General features: G+C 42.9%; 1 protein-coding gene across 6 annotated transcripts in view; it reads left to right on the plus strand.

Annotated features, from left to right (window-relative positions):
- Nrp1 (neuropilin 1) overlaps positions 1-21,714 on the plus strand; it is a 155,149-nt gene that overhangs the window by 112,312 nt on the left and 21,123 nt on the right. For 4 of the 6 annotated variants that reach the window (NM_145098.2, XM_006255825.5, XM_063277784.1 and 1 more), the window contains 3 exons: positions 6,636-6,967; positions 14,153-14,297; positions 18,197-18,301. In NM_145098.2, coding sequence (NP_659566.1) covers positions 6,636-6,967; positions 14,153-14,297; positions 18,197-18,301 — 582 coding nt within the window. The remainder of the gene's footprint in view (positions 1-6,635; positions 6,968-14,152; positions 14,298-18,196; positions 18,302-21,714) is intronic. The other 2 variants (XM_006255826.5, XM_063277785.1) reach the window with 1 other exon arrangement.

A 21,714-nucleotide genomic window follows, 5' to 3' on the forward strand; every position in this document is an offset into this window, starting at 1 on the left:
CATGTAATCATCATATTTCAAAAATTAAAGACCATAGGAGTTGGAGAAATGGGCCAGTGGTTAAGAGCAACAACTACTCTTCCAGAGGACCCAAGTTCAGTTTATAGCTCCCACATGACAGCTCACAAGTGTCAGTTCCAGGGGATCCCATGCCTTCTTCCTGCCTACATGTGGCACTGCATACATGTGGTGCAATACATATGCAAACAGGAATACATATAAAACACAGATGAGTCTTTTTTAAAAGACTGAAACACAGAATGTGTGATTGATTCACTAAGAAGGCAGTTAAAACTAAAACAACTTCCAATCTTCAGTGAACCACTGTATTCTGACTGTGTTCTTAGTTAGAACATTTAATTTCTCAATTCACTTTATGCTTTCCCTACTAAATTTGATTATTTAATTTAAAAAAAACTGGCTTTTGATGAAAACATCCCCCTGGGACTTTCCCATCAGAGTGGAGGTGCTGTGTTGAGAAGCACATGAAAAAAACCTCTGCAGAAAAGTCTGTATTGGAAAGTAAAACTTTCCTGATCTGACGTCAGAACCGAGCTTTATTCGTTTCCACTGTAGCACAGACCTGTTCAGTGTGTGACAATTCGAGACTTAGAAAGTTCAAGGTCTTGGAGACAGGGATTGGGTAGAGGGACATTTGGAGGAGGGTCAGGCACTGGAAAGTCAGATGTAACCTTGTTTTTATTTTTGATAATATATAAATAGAAGAACATTCTAGGGGACTTTACAGCATTCCTAATTTAGGACTCTGCACATAAATTCATAGGAATAAAGCCACATGAGGTCTGGGTGGGAATTTCTGGTCCATTTCTCTAACCTGGTGTCATGTCACTACCCTGGGATTTTATTTAGAAGGGAGCTTCATAAAGACTCCAAATTAGTCTGAACTCTGAACTCTTGACTATTCAGTCTCTTAAGATTTATGTTGTGTCCTTTTAGTTAAATAAAATATTTATTTGAACTCAAATCATTCTTTTTATTTTCATAAGGACATCCCAGGAGGTAATTCTAGGAATTTGAACCAAAAAAGAAAGTAATTTATTAGATTTTTTAAAAAATAGTAAGATGGACTGTTTATTTATTTAACAATATCTAAAGTAGTTTGTTCTATTATTTTCAACACAGCTTGTTTTGTTATTTTAAGTACACAGTTGGGTTTTGGTTCTTAGTGGTTTTGTTTTTCTCTCTACTGAAATGGCTGTAATTTCCCAGAAACTGACCTTGGCAGGTTTTTTAAATAGGGCAAAATGTCATTATGATGGTTACACAGCCAGAAGGGTCATGCCTGTCTCAGGACTGTCCACTCCGTGAGTGCCTGACTGCAGGCCAAGACCCTCTGCGTTTCAGATGTACAGTTTCTGGTCTGTAAGATACCTTGATGAGCTGTGATGAGGATTCAATGAAAGAATATTTATAACGTACTTGGCTCTTAAAGTGCTCACTAGATGCCCCCATACAATAAGGCAAGGACATTCCTCACTAAACAGAATGCATGATAAGCCCCAGGTAGAGCTGGTGTCTCTGTGTGTGTGTGTGTGTGTGTGTGTGTGTGTCTGTGTCTGTGTGTCTCTGTGTGTCTCTGTGTGTCTCTGTGTGTCTCTGTGTGTCTCTGTTTCTGTGTGTGAGTCTGTGTGAGTCTGTGTGTGTGTGTGTGAGTCTGTGTGTGTGTGTCTGTGTGTGTGTGTGTCTGTGTGAGTCTGTGTGTGTGTCTATGTATATGTGTGTCTGTGTCTGTGTGTACATCTATGTGTGTCTGTGTGTGTCTGTGTCTGTCTGTGTGTGTCTGTGTGAGTCTGTGTGAGTCTGTGTGTGTGTGTGTGAGTCTGTGTGTGTGTGTGTGTCTGTGTGTGTGTGTGTGTGTCTGTGTGAGTCTGTGTGTGTGTCTATGTATATGTGTGTCTGTGTCTGTGTGCGTCTGTGTGCGTCTGTGTGTACATCTGTGTGTGTCTGTGTGTGTCTGTGTGTGTCTGTGTGTGTCTGTGTCTGTAGTGTATGTGTGTGTGTACAGGCTGATGAAAGAGTAGGTCATCAGTGTCCTATTGCACTAGACAATGCAGGAGAGCAGAGCCTGGTCACCATCCTTTCTCTACCCCATAGGCCTGTGGCACCATAGTGTTCAGTGGTTATTTCTGAATGAAAAAGTTCTGCTTCTCATACTTTCTGACAAACAAGCAATCTTGAACATTCAACCTCTCTTTATGAGGAGGCAAGTCCTAACTCAATCTAACCATTTAAAGAAACTAGCAAATTAGAAAACTTAGGACCTAATGAATCACTTACCTGACTTCCAAAGTCTCTAGAGTTTTGGGTTTGAATCTAGGTTTCACGGTCCAGAATTCTTTGGAAATAAAGCCATCTTGGAGATCCAGAGGATATGATGGGGTGTTTCACAGAAAGCCACACACTCAGGCAAAATACCCTACTTTACAGGTGATTGAGGAAGGAATGTTCTCCTTGTTTCTCTAAAGCAGCTGCATCATTTGGAAAAGGGGTTGGGGAACTGGAAAGATTGCATTGGAGGACTCATGCAGGGTGTGTTCTGCTCAGTGGTGCTCTCTTCTCCTGTAGTCATATGCTCCTGTCAATCAAAGATGAGGGCAACCTTTCCAGACACCACAATACTCTTAGGAAACTCCCCATCCCCTCAGGGGAGGCCAGGTGATACCTACTGGGGGCTATTGCCATACCTATTGGTCACTTTCTCACTCTGGAAACTTATTAACTGGATGTGTTCAGTTTGTCTTTAAAGGTCAAGCATAGTGATCTTATGGTAAATTAATACCACTAATAATAGCCACACCAGACCCCTTCCCATAACATCATCTACTTGTCTCTTTCATCCAGGATTGATTGTAAGGTTTCAAAAGGAAAAAAAAGGTGTTGCCAAACACAATACAGAATTCCCAGTTAAGCTTGATGTGGCTTAAAAATGATAATTGTTAGTGAACATATTTCCCATTACAGAATCTTGGACACACTAAGAATTAGTCATTGTTTCTCTGAAATTCCAATCTGGTTGGGTATCCTATTTCTTGTTCTGTTGTTTATTTGCTTGTTAAATTTAACAACATGGGCAAAAGTGCATCTAAGCCTGCCTACCAAGGAAACCCTGATGCAAACTAGCATCTTATTCAAACCTTGAATTAATTGTTAATAGAATTCTTCTCCTCATCATTGTTAAAAAGCGAATTATGGGCTAAGTTGAGGAAATAGCTCAATCAGTAAAGAATTTGTCTTACAAGCCTGGGACCTGAGTTCAGACTCCAGAGCTCACATAAAAAGCCCTGCATAGTAGCATACAGTTATAATCCAGAGTAGGATGGAGGACACAGGAGGCTCTCTGGGGGTTGATGACCAGCTAACTGACGACCCTCGGGCTAGTGAGAGACCTTGTCTCAAAAACCATCAAGGAAAGTACAAGATGGTGTCCTTAGTTCCTCAGACACATGACCACAGATGCACAGTATGAATCTTATAGTTTCCAGTCAAAAGCAAATCAAAGTTCCCATAACTGTTTTTCAGAAGAGTCATTCACAGAGAAATGTTGGGGAATGGCTCAACACTCTGACTTCAGACTGAGTGTGGACTAGCTGTTGCCATGTCTGGGCAAAGAAACAGCCCAGAATCTCTGTGTAAGAGAATGGACATCCATCTGGTGCAGTCTCTGCTCTGCTTACAGCATCCACGTTAGCTGTGTGTTTCTCAGATGGTAACGTCTGAACATCACCTTTGTAAAGAAGCCGGTTGGAAGTCAGGCAGCTGTGACCACCGTAGCCATTAAATGGGACTTCTGTTTTTAGCATAAGAGTTTCATAGTCCTTCAGCAAATGGTTTTGTTTAAACCTTTAAAAATAATTTCCCATTGAGTTTATTCTTGGTTTCCAGATTCCCACCCAGAGCAAATAAGCCGGGCTGAGTTACAGGAAGGTGCCCCGAGAAACAGCAGCTGCTTTTGACTGTTATAATACATTGATTCATTCAGCAAATATTTGTTGAGGATGACAGTGTGCAAAAAACAAGCTCAGCAAGTCTCAGAAAAACAGAAAAATATGACTTGTTTCATACCCTCAATAAAATTAAGATCTGGCTTGGCAAATAGGTTGGTTGTTAGTATGCATGCCCAGCTCATAGGAATCCCTGAGTTCTGCACCCAACACTGCAGAGACCACATGGCAGTGCACACTTGAAACCCCAATACATAGGCAGTGGTGACAGAAGAGTCAGGAGTTCAAGATCATTCTCAAAAGTGAATTGAGGACCAGCCTGGGACATGAGATCTTGTCAAAAAAAAAAAAAAAAAAAAAAAAAAAAAACCAGGGAGGGACTGAGGGAGGAAGGGGAAGGGAAAGAGAGAGAACATCATAAAATTTGAACTAGCAAAAGACAGTTATCTAAAAGAGTAAATACGTTTGCCAATACAAGAAAAAATACAGATCAAGTATCGTAAGGCATACCAGAAAAAGAAAAGTGTGTTTAATTACAGACTGGATATATTGACTAAGCTGAATGATATTTGAAGATAAGTCAATGTTTTCCACAAATTACATGGTGAAGAGAGCAAGATGATAGGCGGGTCTAGAGGAGAGAAAGAATGAGACAAAGCCCTACCCCCACCCAGGGAGGAAGTGCTTCATCTTTCTGGTATCAGTGAATATGCAAGTGAGGAGATGGATTGTGCAGTGTTCAAAGCCTTGCTTGCAAACCCCGAGTGTGGAAGTGAATGCTCCAGAATTGTAGAGCTCATGAAAAGAGGCGCTAACCCACACGTCAGGTCACTGAGGCTGTATTCTAATCACTTAGGGTGGTTATACTTTTTACATTGCTATTTTACCACATTGTGCAGAATGGAATTGTTTCAAAGAAAATTAGGTTGTCACTCCTATATGTTCTTAATTGAACTGTATGGTTTTTTCAAAAAGATAACTGGTGTCAGTTACTTATTAAGCAGTCAACCAATCAATCAATCAACAATGGACACTCACCTGTTGCTACAGAAGATATAAAGAGATCTATCATGTATTCTATTGCTCTTGCTCTTGGGCATCTTATAGTCTATCTGTGATTACAAGACTCATAATCCCACCCACAGCATATTTCTGTCCCAGCTAGAGCCACTTCCTGCCTGGGCCATCACATTCCCAGGAGGGCAATCACCCCAAGTAGGCAGAAGTTTCCATGACTCTGGAACTGCATCTTGACATTTGAAGAGGCTGTGCCTCGGAAATCAGGAGAGAGGAAGCTGAACATCTTGGCCAAAAGCATTGATAAGAAATCTATCTACTGGATGTGGGGGAGAATTGGTTAACTGGAATATATTAGGTAGCTGATATAAATCCAAAATGAGATACCGGCGTTTGAATTCATGGGAGGCACACACATCAGAGGTGCTCATGCAGATGTGTGAAGACGGAGGGACAACCTCAACTGTCATTCCACAAGTGCAGCCCATATTTGTTTATTTGTTCTGAGACAATCTCTCACTGGGATTGGGAGCTCACCAGTTCATCTAGGCTGGCTGCCAGTGAGCTCAAGGAACTGCTTATTTCTGCCTCCCAAGTGCTGGACTACCAGTGTCAGCTACCATGCCTGACTTTTAAAATCCAAGAGATCCAACTGAGCTAACTCCCCAGCACCCAAAATGTGATTTTTAAACCTAGACAGAAATTCTTTCTTGAAGTAATAGAGAGCTAGCCCAGAAGTAAATTTTAATCACAGAATTCAAGTGGCATTTGTGGAATAACGGCAGAGGTTGTCTGGGGCTTCCATACATGTGCAGGCTGGTTTTAATCTCAGAACTCAAAAGGCATATGCAGATGAGCCTCTGTACATTCCAAACCAGCCAGAGACGCTGTCTCAAACATGGAAGGTTGGACAGAAGAGAGGGACGATAGGGGCTGATAATGTAGCTCAGTTAGTAGCATGATTGCCTACCGTGCACCAAGCCCTGATGTTTGCCATCTATTACGCCATACACATTGAACGTAGTAGCACATATTTGTAACCCCAGCACCCAAGTTATAAAGGTAGCAGAATCGGAAGTTGAAAGTCATCCTTAGCCTCAGCTACTTATCAGGTTCAAGGCTTCGTTAAACTAAAAACACAAAACTATAGGTCTTGAGGACAGTTGATGGTGAAGGTAAGATAAGGTGGACACTGAGCTCTCTGCGCCTCTTTCTTTTTTCGTGCTGAGCCAGGCTCTTCCTTTGTCACCTCCTTACCAACTTCACTTTGCTTCAGCAATTTCTCGCTTGGGAGTATATCTCCTTAAGTATCTCTGGCCACATGTTCCGTCGTGAACCACAAATTCCTTGTAGGCAACACTTCTTGAAGTGGGAGCAACTGCTAGGAACAGAAGAGACTGGAACCTTAGACTGACATTAAACTTGGGAGAACTAAAAAGCATCCGGGGAGGGGTGGCAGTGATGCTCTGAATCAAGATTTTCTTAATGGGAATATGAGTCTAAGGACAGTAGAGACCTATAGAAGAGAAGACTCTGCTATTGTAAAGGTACAGAGACTGGAGATATCATATAAATGGATACAAGGTTATGTTTTCTTTCTAATCATGGCATCTCTGAGAAAATAACCTCAGCCCATCTATTTCTCCCATCATCTAGATTACCCTTGCTCTGGAATGTTGGGCATGGTGTCTGGACTTATTTCAGACTCCCAGATTACAGCATCCAACCAAGGAGACAGGAACTGGATGCCAGAAAACATCCGCCTGGTGACCAGTCGAACCGGCTGGGCCCTGCCACCCTCACCCCACCCATACATCAATGAATGGCTCCAAGTGGACCTGGGAGATGAGAAGATAGTAAGAGGTGTCATCATTCAAGGTGGGAAGCACCGAGAAAACAAAGTGTTCATGAGGAAGTTCAAGATCGCCTACAGTAACAATGGTTCTGACTGGAAAATGATCATGGATGACAGCAAGCGCAAGGCTAAGGTAAGGCCATGGGGTAGGGAGTAGCCACTGTCTGGAGACACTACCTGCCCTCTGGCTCACTAGGAAGTCATTTCTCCAGCCCAGGGCAGACGTTAAATCCTCCTGTCCTGGTATTTTTATGGTGGTTTGGTTTTGTGTGTGTGTGTGTGTGTGTGTGTGTGTGTGTGTTCATGCACACACATCTGCTCACACAAACATAAAACACCACACACATGAGTGTGGAGGCCAAAGGTGACCCTTGGATATGATCCCACAGGAGCCAGCCACCTTGGTTTTCTGGAACAAGATCTATGCCTGTAAGTCCCATTGATCCTTGTATCTCTACCTCCCAAGCCTAGGATTGCAAGTGTGCACGACTATATTAACTTTTTGCATAGGTTCTGGGGATCAAACCAGGTCCTCATGCTTCCATGGCAAATGCTTTACCTGCTAATGTATCTTCCAAGCCCCTTCTCATGTCCTTGCAGAAGTCAGGCTTCCCAGGGAAGCACAGATTTGGCTATGTTGTCTTCTCAGTAAGCTCCCGGGATTACTGTGTCCACCATTCTAGCATGAGGGTTACAGATTCAACATGCCAAATCTGGCATTAACTTGGGTGCTGGAGGATCTAGTCTCAGATCCCATCACTGCAGAGCAAGTACATTCTCCCCAGAGCATTTGTTTGTTTGTTCATGGTACTGAAGAAAGTGGATACAAAAAAAAAATTGCCCTCCCACTGAACTGCATCTCCCCACACGGTTTACATTTTTTCTTTGTTGAGATAAGTATGTCAGGAGACAGAAGATGGAGGATCTCTGTGAGCTAAAACAAAAACGACAAAAACAATCAGCCTGGATACATAGTGAGTTCTAGGCCCAGGTGGGTTACAAAATGAGACCTTGTCTCCAAACAAAAAGATAAAAAACAAAACAGAACAAAACAAATACATCTTCAATTGTGATACAGCATGCATGGAATTTACCATCTGAACCTTTGCGTGCATACATCAAGACAGTGACTTTATAAATTCACATCTGTGTCCAACTCTTCTCCAGATCGTTCATCTGGTGGAGCCGAGACTCTGAGCACATTCAGTAATCCCTCTCAGCTTCCCCTCCCATGAGTCCCTGGTACATCACCACTCCACTTCCTGCCCTGTGGCTCCAACCACCCTGGAGCCTCCTTTAAGCCAATCTTTCAGTTTCTGTGCATAGTGTAAGAGTGAAGAATCGTGGGTCCCAATTTCATTCGTTCTGAGAAAAGAATGCTGTTCTGCCATGTGAATAACCACATTAATGTATACATTCACTGCCGAATTAATTATACATTCACTGCCAATGGATACTAGGGTTTTTTTTTTCTTCAAATTTTAGCTATTGTAAATAATGCTTAGCAATACTCTAATGAATTTGGAACCTCTTAAGACTCAGTCACTCCTTGCTAATCTAATGAAAAGAGAAGGCGATCTCAGTATTACTGTATCCCAGCGTTCACAGAATGTGGTATAAGTTTTAAACCCAGAAGATATGCTTTGGTCACTAGGTTTCACTCAGTGTTGGCTTCGTTTATTTGTACTTCCTGAGCACACCGCATCGAGTTGGAAAGGGTCCCAGGAATGTGCTTGGGTGGCCTTAAGTGGATTTGGGATGAAAATGAGGACCCGCCCCCAGGTTTTCACATACCCCAGTGACACTTCTCACACCAACACATTTGGCCTTTGTTCTGGGACTTTCTAATTCTACCCACCCAAAGCTGCTCCCCAATGGGTGAAGACTGCAGCTCATTGGCTGGGACATTCTTTCACTTTACAACCAGTGTAGTAAGGTCTTGCAGATAGGAAGTAATCCCGGCCATGCTGCCAGCTTCCCTCCCTCTAGATATGTGACTTTGAGGGTGATACCCTATCTTCCAAAGGCTGCAGGTCAGCAATGGAGCTCCTAACCACCGACTAAACCAGTGTTCTGGCTGGGGAAAGCCTGTGTCCCTCCCTGAATTAACTTGTGTTTTCTAAAGCATTTCAGCATTGCATGTGGCTACTTTCTTTCTTTTCTGAGATGGGGCCTCATGTAGGCTCCAACTGTGGCTGAGTCCTAACTAACTAGGTAGCTGATGTTGACCTTTCTGCTTCTCCTCCTGGGATGACAGGATACCCATTTTGCTTGATGTATGCAGTACCACAGAATGAAACTCTGGTTCCAGGGCATATTGGGTGAAACTCAACCAATTGGTTTACCTATAGCCCCAGCTCATAAGTTCACTTCTTTCTTATGTCCGTTTTACTTTCCACTGTGATTCTGTGTATGCATGCATGCTTGTATGTGTGACTGTACTTGGGTATGCCATGCACAAGCATGTGGAAGCTAAAGGACACTTTAGCCATCATTCCTCAGATACTATTCACCTCACATTTTGAGACAGGGTCTCTCTCAGGTCTAGGACCCATTATGTAGGCTAAGTCCAGCAAGACTGAGGAGTTCTCCTGTCTCTGCCTCCCCAGTGATAGGATTATAGGTGTATGATACTATCCTCAGCAGTTTTACTTGGCTTCTAGGAATCACACTCAGTCCTTACTGACTGTGCTATCTCCCCAGTCCACTTGTCCTTTTTTATACCCAACCTTTCTTGACTTAGGGGAACACATTAGAAGCTAGAGTTTTCTGTACAATGACTTCAAGGAATGGAACAGCTGTGATGTCATCTCAGAGCATGGATAGGCAGCAAAGCTATGTTCCCTGCTGCTGCCGATGTAGGGTGTGTTGTTGTGACATGTTCTTCACACCAGGTTCTGAAGGCACAAACAAGTCACCATATGTGTTGGATAGGAAGCATCATATGTTTTCTGTCATCTAACCCTCATGGCAGTGGAGCCTGAAGCTATCAGCCTGACACAGTAAACCCAATACAGAGTTGCACAAGAAGATAATGTTTGTGTTTCAACTTTGTTTCAACTTCAGCTGGAGACCGATTGAAACATTGGATTTTAGTCCTGAAACATTTGTCACTATGTATCTGAAACCATGGATTCTAATCACTTAGGCTAAACCTAATCTATGGTGTTTATCGTGCCCTTCAACTAAAATAATAACATTAAGGTAGAGATGAAAGTTAGTAAAAGTCTTCCCTTTCAGATAGCCTACATTTTTAAGTTATATAAAGATATTTGAAACATTTTCTACTTAATGGTACAAATGCTGGCTGTCTACCAAAGATGTCAGACATCCTTCATGTAAAAGTGAAAAAAGGCTATTTGTAGGATAAAACAATGCTTTTGTGAGTTAATCCCCTCTGTACCTTCCCTCAATCACACCCCATGTAATTGGCAATGTCTGCCTTCTACCAGAGCTGTTAGGGTCAGAGCCTGGCCCTTGTAGCCTAACAGGTTAGTCTTGGATATCACACATAACAGTAAAAAGCAGAGAAAGAAGATTTAGTCAGTGTGGCTCCAAAGAAATATGAACAAAAAAGGTATCACTGACCCTAAGCACACGGCTTAGGTTTAAATACAGGCCAAGAGGTGTGCATGGCTAAGCAGTGCTGGTCAAGTGTGATCTCTCCCATCACTAACCCACCCTTGTCTAAGTTCCCATATATCTATTGCAAAGTGGTCTGACAAGTTTTCAGAACTGTGTGAAATTTCTTTCTGGAAGACAAGCTCCCACTCTGGTGAGCACTAGCCTTTTAGCCTTTTCTTTCATCCAGAATTTACTAGTGAAATTCTAATTCTTTGGGGTCTGTTGTTTTCAATAGTCCAAAAGTAAAGTGAGTGCACAATCACTTCTCTTTTAATTTCCTTCTTGCCAGGGTGGTTACACCTCAGGGTCCAGATTATCTAGACTCCTCCAGACTAGAAGGAACCAAAGACCTAAAGCATGATGATTTATAGAAACCAGTGCTGATTCCTCAGCAAGCCTCTGCTCTCTGCCTTCCATGCTTCCATTGATGGTGTTTTTACAGCTTGCCACTGACAACTTTTATAATGTATTCACATTGTATTCATTCTTTGTCCAAGCTGAAGTGAAGAAAGGGTCTCAGGATTCCAAAGACATCGGTGCTTCCTCCTATGATCTTCCTAGCCACATCAGTATAGACAGGACTTGTCTGTATAGTAATGGTGTTTTCGTTACAATTAGTGTCTTGATGACAACAACTTAATTGGGTCTAACAGTACTATATGTCAGATTCTCAATTACTCACAACACTTGCAAATCTATCAAGAGTCAGGACCTTGATAGCAAATGTATTCTTTTAAAAAGGAAATTAATTAATTAAGCTCTAGTGTTGACATGTTGGATTTCTACTGGATTTTTTTTTTTTTGAGGTATAAAAGGACAGTTAATTTATTTCACAAACCCAGAGCCATTAGTTGTCTGTCTGTCTCTTCCTACATGTTTCCTCTTGTCATGGCATGTTCTGCAGGAGATACTCACATCTTGTGCTGTGTTATGGCGCTGAGCCCACTGGATGTGTTCCCACTCTGCTTGGCGACTCCATCTTGTTGCCAATTTGCATCAAATTATAGGCCCATCAGTGAACATCAATGTAATTCCTGAATACAGACATTTCTTAGAACTTGGTGTTCTTTCCTAGTAGTGAAGAGACTTAGAAGGTAGGTACAGTAAACATCTCAGCTACACAGGAAGCCAAGGCAGGGGAACTGTAGTCACTCCTGGGTACGTATCATAAGAAGACCTCTCCCCTCAAAAGCAAAACAAAATGAAGAGATTATACTACTTGATTTCTGAGAGCCAGAGCATCTTAGTGGTATAGCTAAGCGTGCTACTAAGTCAGTCTAGCTTTGAATCCTGGCTGTGCTGTAGGCAAGTTCCTTAACTACTCTGTGACTCTGTTTCCTTATCTATAAAAGATGTATAAAGGTCTATCGAGATGGCTCGGGAGGTAAAGTGCTTACCTTGCAAGCTTGAAGACCTAAATTTGATCAACTCACATAAAAAGTCAGTTGTGTTGGAGTATACTTGTAGTCCTAGGAGTTGAGAAGGCAGAGGCAAATGGATCCCTCGGGTCTCTTTTCAGAAAGAAGTGCTATTAGGGTGCTGATCAGTGTACCCCAATAGACACTGTTCAAAAACAAAACAAAAAAGGGAATAATACCTAGTCTTAAAGTTGTCCTCTGGCCCCATAAACACACACACACACACACACACACACACACAGGGTGGGGGCATGCTGGGACTGAGAGGTACTAACACACATTGTAGTTCAATCAACCACTGCAAAGTCCCTAGTAACAGAGACTGCTGTTGACTGCCTTTGATCTGTAAGTGCCTTCAGCTGGTGGTACTCCTTAAGGAAACAGATTTCTACTTTTGGTTTAAACCAAGGTCCTGAAATATAGCATTTGGACTCCATTAAACTATCTCTAAACTGAAGCTAAAGATTAGGGGTAGAGCACTTCCCTAGTGCACTGAATGCCTTGTTTCTAACCCAAGCATCACAAAAGGAAATTAATTCTTTCTTCTTCAGGGATTTAATTCATCCTTGTCAAGGCGACCAAGTTTGAGCATAATCAGGAGCCTCTCATTTAAGAGCCTATAACTAGGGTGTTGACTGAAATGTGGTATCTATTATAAATGGTACCACTATAAATGTTGTCTGCTCGCTCTCGCTCGCCTCTCTCCTCTCTGTGCGAGTGAGTGAGTGAGTGTGTGTGTGAGTGTGTGCATGCTTGCATGCCCCCCCACACGCACACATGTTTATACCAAAAGGCAGCAAGATTCCTGTAAATGACACTGGTCCGTCCTTAGACCATCTTTGTTTTTCCCTTTCTCACTTCTAAAGCCATTGCTAAAGGAAAAGGTTCAGTCCCTGCTTCTCTGTTATAAGAGTTATAAGAGTCCTGATTCAGGAGTTCTGAGTGGTGGCTGAGTATGTAAAGTACTCACTGAGGAAGCAAGAAGGTCTGTTACAGCCCCTCCCCCAAATTCATGTACATGGTCAGCATGGGAGCTAGGAAGTGGAGACACATGGGTCCCCCAAGCTCACTGGCTGGCCAGCATAGCCAGTTAGTGAATTCCAGATTCATGGGGGGAGAGAAAGAAACCTACCCCAAATCAGGTAAACTCCATTCACAAATGTACCCCTTGGAATTTCTGCCCTAGGGCATAAGGGACCTGGAAAATACAGGCAAGTTTCTCTCTTAAACTTCCTTCATCTGCTAACAAAGAACCTCTGAGTCCTGACCAGGAATTTCATCAACCACAAAGAGATGAAGGACATGCCACCTAGACCTAGACATCATGGACACGGGTGTTACCTTCTCAGAACCCACAAATCATTGTCTGCTGCCCCAGCTGCTTACAGTCGCCTCCCTTTCTCTAGAAAGAGAGGTGGGAACTTCTAGAGCTCACTGAGGATGCAGGAAGGTGATTTTTCTTGCAAGGCTTTGAGAACAGTTTTAATGTATACATCTTTCCTTCTGTTAACCTTTCTACTCCATTTATTTCATACTCAGTTTCTGGCCTCTTAGAAAGGAAGAGTTTCTACTGTCATAAAAGAAGAAATCAAGAGTGTCCTCTTGTGTGTCTCTCTGTGTGTGTGTGTGTGTGTGTGTGTGTGTGTGTGTGTGTGTGTGTGTGTGCCTATCTGCATGCGTATGTGTCAATGTGTCTGTGTGTGTGTGGTTATGTGTCTATGTGTTGGTGCATATGTGTGTACTTGTGTCTGTCTATTTGCATGTGAGTTTCTCTCTCTCTCTGTGTGTGTGTGTGTGTGTGTGTGTGTGTGTGTGTGTGTTTGTGAGGGGTTCATGGGCAAGTATGTTCATGCATGTGTATGTGTATGGGTCATGGGCAGATATGTTCCTCTGTGTGTGTGTGTGTGTGTGTGTGTGTGTGTGTGTGTGTGGTTTGTGTGCAAGGATGGTCATGAATGAGGAGGCCATAGGACAACCTCTGGTGTTATTCCTCAAGCACTTTCCACCTTGTATTTGGAGACAGGTCTCTCACTGACCTGGGGCTAGTTAATTAGACTAGGATAGCTGGTTCAGTTCTAGGAATCTGCCTGCCTCAGCTCTGTTTCCCCAGTTGTGGGATCTCAAATTCACACCACCATGCCCAACTTTCTTTTACATGTATTCTGGAGTTTGAACCCAAGGCCTTGAAAGGCAGGGATTTGACCTGATGTACTGTCTACCCTTTCCTTACTACTTTTTCTCTTACTAACCCATGTTTGTTTGTTTTTGTTTCACAGTCTTTTGAAGGCAACAACAACTATGACACACCTGAGCTCCGGGCCTTTACACCTCTCTCCACAAGATTCATCAGGATCTACCCCGAGAGAGCCACACATAGTGGGCTCGGACTGAGGATGGAGCTACTGGGCTGTGAAGTAGAAGGTAACTATAGTTCTCAGAGTGCCTTCTGATTTTTTCCTTCCTATTTATTTTCTCTTGCATTTATGCCTCTGACTGTGCTGTGGTAAAACTGCTACCCTTTCTCCTGAATGAACTGCATTTTCATGCCTGGAAGTCATCGAGGCCTGGCAGCTGCCCATGCCACAGAACATCCAAATTTGCCTTAGTAGTCTACACTGATTTTCTTCCCTTTGGAGTCTAGGAGATTGTCTCTCTTGAGTGTGTGTGTGTGTGTGTGTGTGTGTGTGTGTGTGTGTGTGTGTGATGGTTCCGTTGGTTGGTAAAATTCTTGCCACACAAATATTGGACCTGAGTTCAAGCCTCAGAATTCACATTTTGAAAAGCAAAGCAAAGAAAAGAAAAGGCTGAGTATGGTAGTACACATTTGTAATCACAGCACTGGAGAGGCAGAGACAGGTAGATCCCTAGTGAGAGATACCTTCTCAATAATCAAAGTGGATAACATCTGAGGAACAACAGCCAAGGTTGACCTCTGGCTTTCATATGTATATGTGCACATGTATACCTACACACACTTGAGGATCCACATACAAAAATATTGAAATGAAACTTACATAACACAGAATTCATTTCACATATTTTTGAGATGGGGGTCTTACTGAAGCCCAGGCTGGCCTCAAATTTGTGATCTTCCTGATGGGTACTACCGTTTTATAGTAAACAGACCAGTGTCTTCGAGTACACACAGTTTTCTCGTTCTCTAGTTCTGAAATGTTGCCATTGCAGGATGGTAAAGCCCTTTAACCACTATGTTCCCTCTCCTGCCTACTCTCCAAAACCTGTAGCCAACTCCTTTGGTTTTCAGTAATGTGGATAAAGCAGTCACCAAGATGGCAACCTGAGTTCAATCCCTAGACCCTCTATAGAAGAAAAGAGTTGACCCTTGAAAGTTGACCTCTGAGTTCTATGTGTGCACAGGGCCCCACATACTTATCTGCACCAACATATATAAATCACACACATACACATACTCTCTCTAGTACAAATAAAATAAAGTTATTGAAAATAAAATAGAGGTCTTTCCCATCCAAATTTCTGTCTGTGGTATTGGCTAATGTCCTGCTATAGCAGGAGCAGCTTTGACAGAGGGACAAGACATCCTGGACAAATTCCTTAGGTTTCTGGGAAGACACAAAGTTTGACCTGTGATAAAGTATATGATATGATGGGGTCTATGGAAGGACATTTCCTCGTTTCCCAGATTATCATATGAAGGTCACGTGAAGGACAAATTCAGACCCAAAAATCTTACCTGGGATAGAGGTGCTGAGTGATTTGAGCTGGTTATTGTACCATTTGTTGCTTGATGCACTGGAATTCCCATCTGCCTTAGATTTGTATATAAATGGGTAACCTTACACCAGCTTTTCCACCTCCAGGTCCTTCTTTGGGTTACCTAGGAGAATGGCTAGTGTTGGTGCCCAGATGTTAATCAACTGAGCACATGCTTAAAGTTGTTGCAAAGAAGGTTTTTTAATATCACCTTCCTCGGGTTTCAAAATTACGTGTGTGTTGAGCTACCCAAACATAATTACATTCCTGAGCAAGTTAAATGCCGTAGAACTTTCTGTATGCACTATATGGTTTTAGGCTATCAATCACCACACTGCTGAGTAATTCATGGCTACTTTTTGATCTATATTTGAAACCAGGCCTTGTTTCCCACCCTCTTCATAGTTCTAGCTTCTAAGTCTGTAGTCTTAATCTTCCAACACTATCAGTGCAGACCAACAGTAACCACATGGCAGGGATCAAGCAAATGATGAAGAAGCAGTTAGCAATCCTGACCAAGTGTAAAGTGCTCTCATTCAGCTTTCCGAGAAGTGTAGTCCTCTAGGAAAGGAAAGGTGGTGGCCTGAGGCAGGTGCTTCATCCTGATCCTGGAAGAACTGTGATTTAGGAGGTGGAATGAGCAGAGGGTTGAAAACACCGAGCCTTGTGGCAGTTTGCCAGTTGCAATTCTGGAGTGAGTAAGATGGGGGACCTACAGCACTGCCCTGAACCAGGTTTTTCTTTTTTCTTTTCTTTAAATACACACTATGTAGGAAAAGTAATTCCACCACTTCTTAATGCTCATGTCAAGAGATTGTCTTCTTATTCCTTAGACCTATTCTCTGGTTTTAGCAAATGAGCACCAGGATCAAGCTTCTTAGTGGGTATCTGAAGGACTATCAGAGAGATGATGAGGTCCAACTTAGCCTTGAAGGACTCTCTTTCTCTCTCTTATTTTGAGCACAATTTTTTTAACAACTGTTAAAGACTCCCAAAGTTTCAGATAGGGAAACTGAGGCATAAAATGAGTTACTTCTTGTTCCTTGTAATGGAACCCAGGCACTACCTTGGACCACTTCCAACATGAAGCTGCTTCTTGTAAGCACCATTCACAGTGAGAAGTCAGCAGAGAAAGCAGAGCTGAAAAGTATTAAAAGAGGCATGTTATCAAGAACTGTGGTAGCTGAGGGACAGTAGTTACGTGAGTGGTCAAAGCATTCTGCCAACACAGTGACAGTAATGAATGGATCCAGGAGTACATGTACAGCAGGAGTGAGTGTACAGCAGGTAGAAGTGTATGTGGATGTGTGTTCAGATGAGTGTGTGCATGGGGAGGTATTATGAATAAGTAATAGGGCTAAGTAGGTGGCACCATAGGTAAAATTTTTGCCTTTCAAAAATAAGGCCATGGGTTCAATTCCCAGAACCCATGTGAAGGAAAGTTGGTCATGGTGCTGTCTTTTAGCACTAGGGAAGCAGAGACAGGCAAATCCCAAGAACTCACTAACCAACTAGTTTGCAAAGTTCAGGAGACGGGCCTAAATAGCACATATCATCTGTGCATGATGGTTTCCTGACTCTCTTGGGGTCAGGGATTTGGGACAGTAGAAACTCAGTTCCCTCTGCTTCTGTATTTCTCTTAACTCTGTGCAGTCCTTAAGCACAGTAACAGTGTGAAGTTCTTCCCAATAAAGCAGCTGTGACTGGTAAATTCTTCCTGACCAGAGCTGGAGAGGAGCCCCCCACCCCACTCCCATCCTACTTCCAGCTTCTTAGATCAAAGAACCTGACCCTTATCTCTTGTCCTGTAATGTGAAATACAATCCCAGAACTGTAAATATTAAACAGATTGCAAAAATGAGTAACAGGTTGAAAAAAAAAATAGACTGAACCAAACTTAAAGGACTTCAAAAGCAGTCTCTGATTAACATTGGCTACTTTTCAACTACAAATTCAAAGATACATGGGGCTCAGTCAGCAGCAGAATGCAACCCCACGAGAGACTGGACAGGTAAGCTGACCTCGTCCCACAGGAGACAGCCATGCTCACACAGCTGCCTGGGATGGGGGTCTCAGGCTGAAATCGGCTTAGAGGGAAACAGAACAACGTCTGAACAGAGAACAGTGCAAGGCTGAGTGTGAGCTGATGCTTCTTTGTGCAGAAAAAAAAAACCCACTCCGCAAACTAGTCAATACTAAGTCTTTGATAGAATTTGTGGGGGTGACTTCTTAGTACATTAGGAATAGAAAGAAACATGGTCTAATCTCTATCCCAGGGGTTCTTGACTCCAGGGTCATGAACAAATAATCTGGGAGAACTCAAGAGGTTTGCAAGAAAAAAAATGTTTGCATAGATAACTATGTGTTGAGTGCTCCTGCAGCAGATGGGGATCAAACACCTGAGCCTAGCAGCTCATTCATTCTTTAAAATTCAGGAGTACTTAGCTTCCCAAGAGAGAGGCAGAACAGATCCCTGACCTCCACTCTGCTCGTTGAGTTTACTGCACAAGTTTTAGCAGATCCAACTAACCGAGCCTCAAGAATGGTTCTTTAGAAGTTTGAGAAGTAATACTTGGATCTTGTTTCAGTGCCTACAGCTGGACCCACGACACCCAATGGGAACCCCGTGGACGAGTGTGACGATGACCAGGCCAACTGCCACAGTGGCACAGGTGATGACTTCCAGCTCACAGGTGCAGAACCCACCCTCATTCCATCATTGTGTCTTGTCCGTCTGTGTCCTCTGTGTGTGTACTTGTCACTCATAGTGGTTGGTGGCAGGGTGCTGGCAGGGCCCCTGGAGAAGGGAGCCTTGCCACGCCATGTATGGCTTCATTTCCTCACACTGCTCATGTAAACAAATTACCCCTAGCAGGCACAACTGTTTTCAGAGCTGGCTGTGTTGAGCTCATCTTTAGGCAGCTCCTCCCACTGTACCATGCACGCCACCCATCCCTAACCACATGCTCTAAAGCGTTCACTTCCTTTCCTAACGAGGACAAAATGGTTTGAGTGGAGACTTTATCCAACAAATTGATCAAATTAGACTTCTAATTCTAATGCAGCTTTTAAGTTAGGATTTTGTAAATCGTTTAATATTAAAATTTACTAAGGCTGAATCACATCAGCCGTGCTGGCAGATGCTTCAGGTGGGAGTGCACCAGTGTCTTAGGGTTCGTCTGCTGTTACTCTCACACTGCCTGAACCACAAAAGCTACAAAGAAACCTTTCTTTCCTCTCAGAATAACAGAGTAAATTAAGAAATATGGAGACAGGATTGTCCATTTCAAAACTGGCCAGGGCATTAAAATTCATACCCTGTTTTTGCAAGAATGTATCACAGGACCCTTAAGACTAAGTAGGACAGAAAATCCGACATTTGTTTTGTTTTGTATATGCATGTGCTTGTGTGTGTGCTTGTGAAAGTCAGAGGTGGGCATTGAACATCTTCCTCAGTCTGTTCTTAGCTTTTGGAGCCAGAGTCTTTCACTAAACCTGGAGACTTTCTAGTTCGTCTAGACTGGCTGACCAGTGAGCTCTAAAGAGCTTCCTCTGTCTACCTACCTCACACTAAGGTTAAGGACAGGTATTTCAGCTTATAACTATGCTTTAAAAGCCTGTTTTTCTTCTTATTCCATACCATATGAAAAACAACTGCACCAGATTTAAACAGACAAGGACAGCCACAGTCTGCAGAGACGCAAACCCTTTCCTGGCTCTCAGGAGAGTCCATACCAGACAGATGTGGTTTAGCACATGCAGACAGAGCTTGTTTGAGGGTCTTCAGACTTGTGCTGGACCTCTATGCATAATCCTGCTTGGAAAATGTTGGTGACAGTAACAAGTGTCAGGAAGCGCCAGGGCAGGAGAGCTCCTACAGTGTTGTAGTATGATGGTCTATGATGCAGGCAGCTAGTGGATGTCTGCTTGACTGTGGTAGCTGCAGTCGGCTTGGGGACGAAGACATCAGGCTAGACTTGACATGCATCTCAGAACATATACACATAGGACAGTTGTGCTTGGACATAGTGGTCCTGGAGTGACATGTGAGAATAGATTCAGCTTTGCCCTGAACAGATGGTGGTGTTCACTGCTTCTCAGGAACGCTGAGGATGGGGTCCTCTCTAGGCCAAAGAGAGAAAAGCCAAGATTGACATAGGAAGGAGTCTGGCCCTCATTGAGCAGCATGCCTAGCTTCAAGAGGCCAGAACAAGAAGAGCAAGTTCAGGCTGTTGTCCTTTACACAGACACAGGCTGTTGTAGCAAAATGGAGAAGCCTGTGGGACTAACTTGCACTAGGTGCACAGGCCCTCTGGTAGGTGCTTTCCACCTCCACTCCAGCTTGCTTTTCATTCTGATCATGTGGTGCCCCCTTTTCACTTCAGCTTTTTCTTTTGGGCTCCATGCACATAACTTTTTATGCGGGTGCTGGGAAACAAAGGTTCTTAGGTTGTGCAGAAAGTACTTTGCTGAACTGTCTTCCCAAACCCCTTGACCCAGAGCTCCCATAGTGAATTTTAATGAGCAAAATTGAAGGTGTTATCATGTAATTTCCTAATACTGCAAGGCTGATGGCTAAACACATTAGAGCAAAAAATTTAGGGAATGTCCCTTGGTTCATTTCCAATTACTTCAAAATCTCTCCTCTGGAAGAAGGAACGAGCTCTAGGCTCCAGAGTAAAATGCAGGTTAAAAGGAAAAAAAAATCAGTCCAGAAATGTAGCACGGCTAACAAGAACGTTTATATTTAAGTCTTAACCAACTTGAAACTGTTGCCCTCTAAATTTCCAAGACACATCATATTGCTATGGGCTGTCAGTGCAAATCTTAGATAGGAATAACCACAAGCCATAAAGCGTTTCTCCAATTAATGCAGAAGCATTTTCACATCAGACAACAAGTTCTGTGGCTGATATAGAAAAGAGTTCTATCCCCAAGACAGACCTCATATAATCTTCCCAAAGTTGCCTGTAAGCCTCAGGGTTCTGTAGCCCAACACAGCCTCAGTGAAGTCCCTCATAAAAAGGAGGCATTTCAGTATCACAGAACATCCTTTTCAGTTGCCCTGTGTGGAGGGCTCTTATCCTTATGAGCCCTAAAGTGGTCAGTTAATATTGATTAGAAACAAAGGCTGAGATTTACTCCTCATATCCGAACAAATGGTCTTCTCATTTTTACATTAGTTCATGACTGAGCCAACTGAAACTGGAGCCTTTGAATGAATAGGGCAAGGCTGTTAGCCTGGAGCAAATCACGTATGAGGCAAGCTGTGCACCCCAGAAAATGTGTCATTCAGAGTGGAAACAGTGACAGCCCTTGAGAAGACAAGGTTTTGTTTTACCTACAATGCTGAAATGGTTTTTTCAGTAGAGAGAAAAAAAATCCTTCTTATTTTAAAGTTACCATGGCAAGAAAGAAAATAGTTATTTTCTTAGGCTACTATGTCTCAACAATTCTAAAAATCTGTGACCATACTTAGACTCTCAGAGGCTGACCATGTGCAGCCCACAGCCCACCAAGAGCACAAAATCCTATTCATTCTCATACTTCATTTTCATTGGTTATATTAAAGTCAAAACTAAAATGTGTGTGTGTGTGTGTGTGTGTGTGTGTGTGTGTTTTACACATAGAGAGCTAATTGGGTCAGGTGTGAGTTTAGGAGGCATGGGTTTTGTGTGTAGAAAGCTGCCTGGGGCAAGTGTGAGCTCAGAGAGTGAGTGTTTTACAGATGAAAGGTTAGGTAACTGGATTCTTAAAAAATGATTTTATGTGAGCACTGCCCTTTCCTGGAAAAGTTACACACACACACACACACACACACACACACACACACACACACACACGCCCTGCGCTCTCCTAACCCAAGCACCTCTAAGACCCTAGAGCAGTGGTTTCCATCCTGTGAGCCCCCTTCCCTGTGACAAAACTCTACTCCAAAAGTATTTACGTTATGACTCAGTTAGGAAGTAGCAATGAAAATAATTTTATGGTTGGGGTCACCACAACATGAGGTGCTGTATTAGAAGGTCACAGCATTAACAGGGTTGAGAACCACTGATCTAGTCAGCATAGACTCACATCACCCTTTCGGCTAATTGTGAGAGAC

This window comes from Rattus norvegicus, chromosome 19, assembly GCF_036323735.1.
Source record: "Rattus norvegicus strain BN/NHsdMcwi chromosome 19, GRCr8, whole genome shotgun sequence".
NCBI classification, from domain to species: domain Eukaryota; kingdom Metazoa; phylum Chordata; class Mammalia; order Rodentia; family Muridae; genus Rattus; species Rattus norvegicus.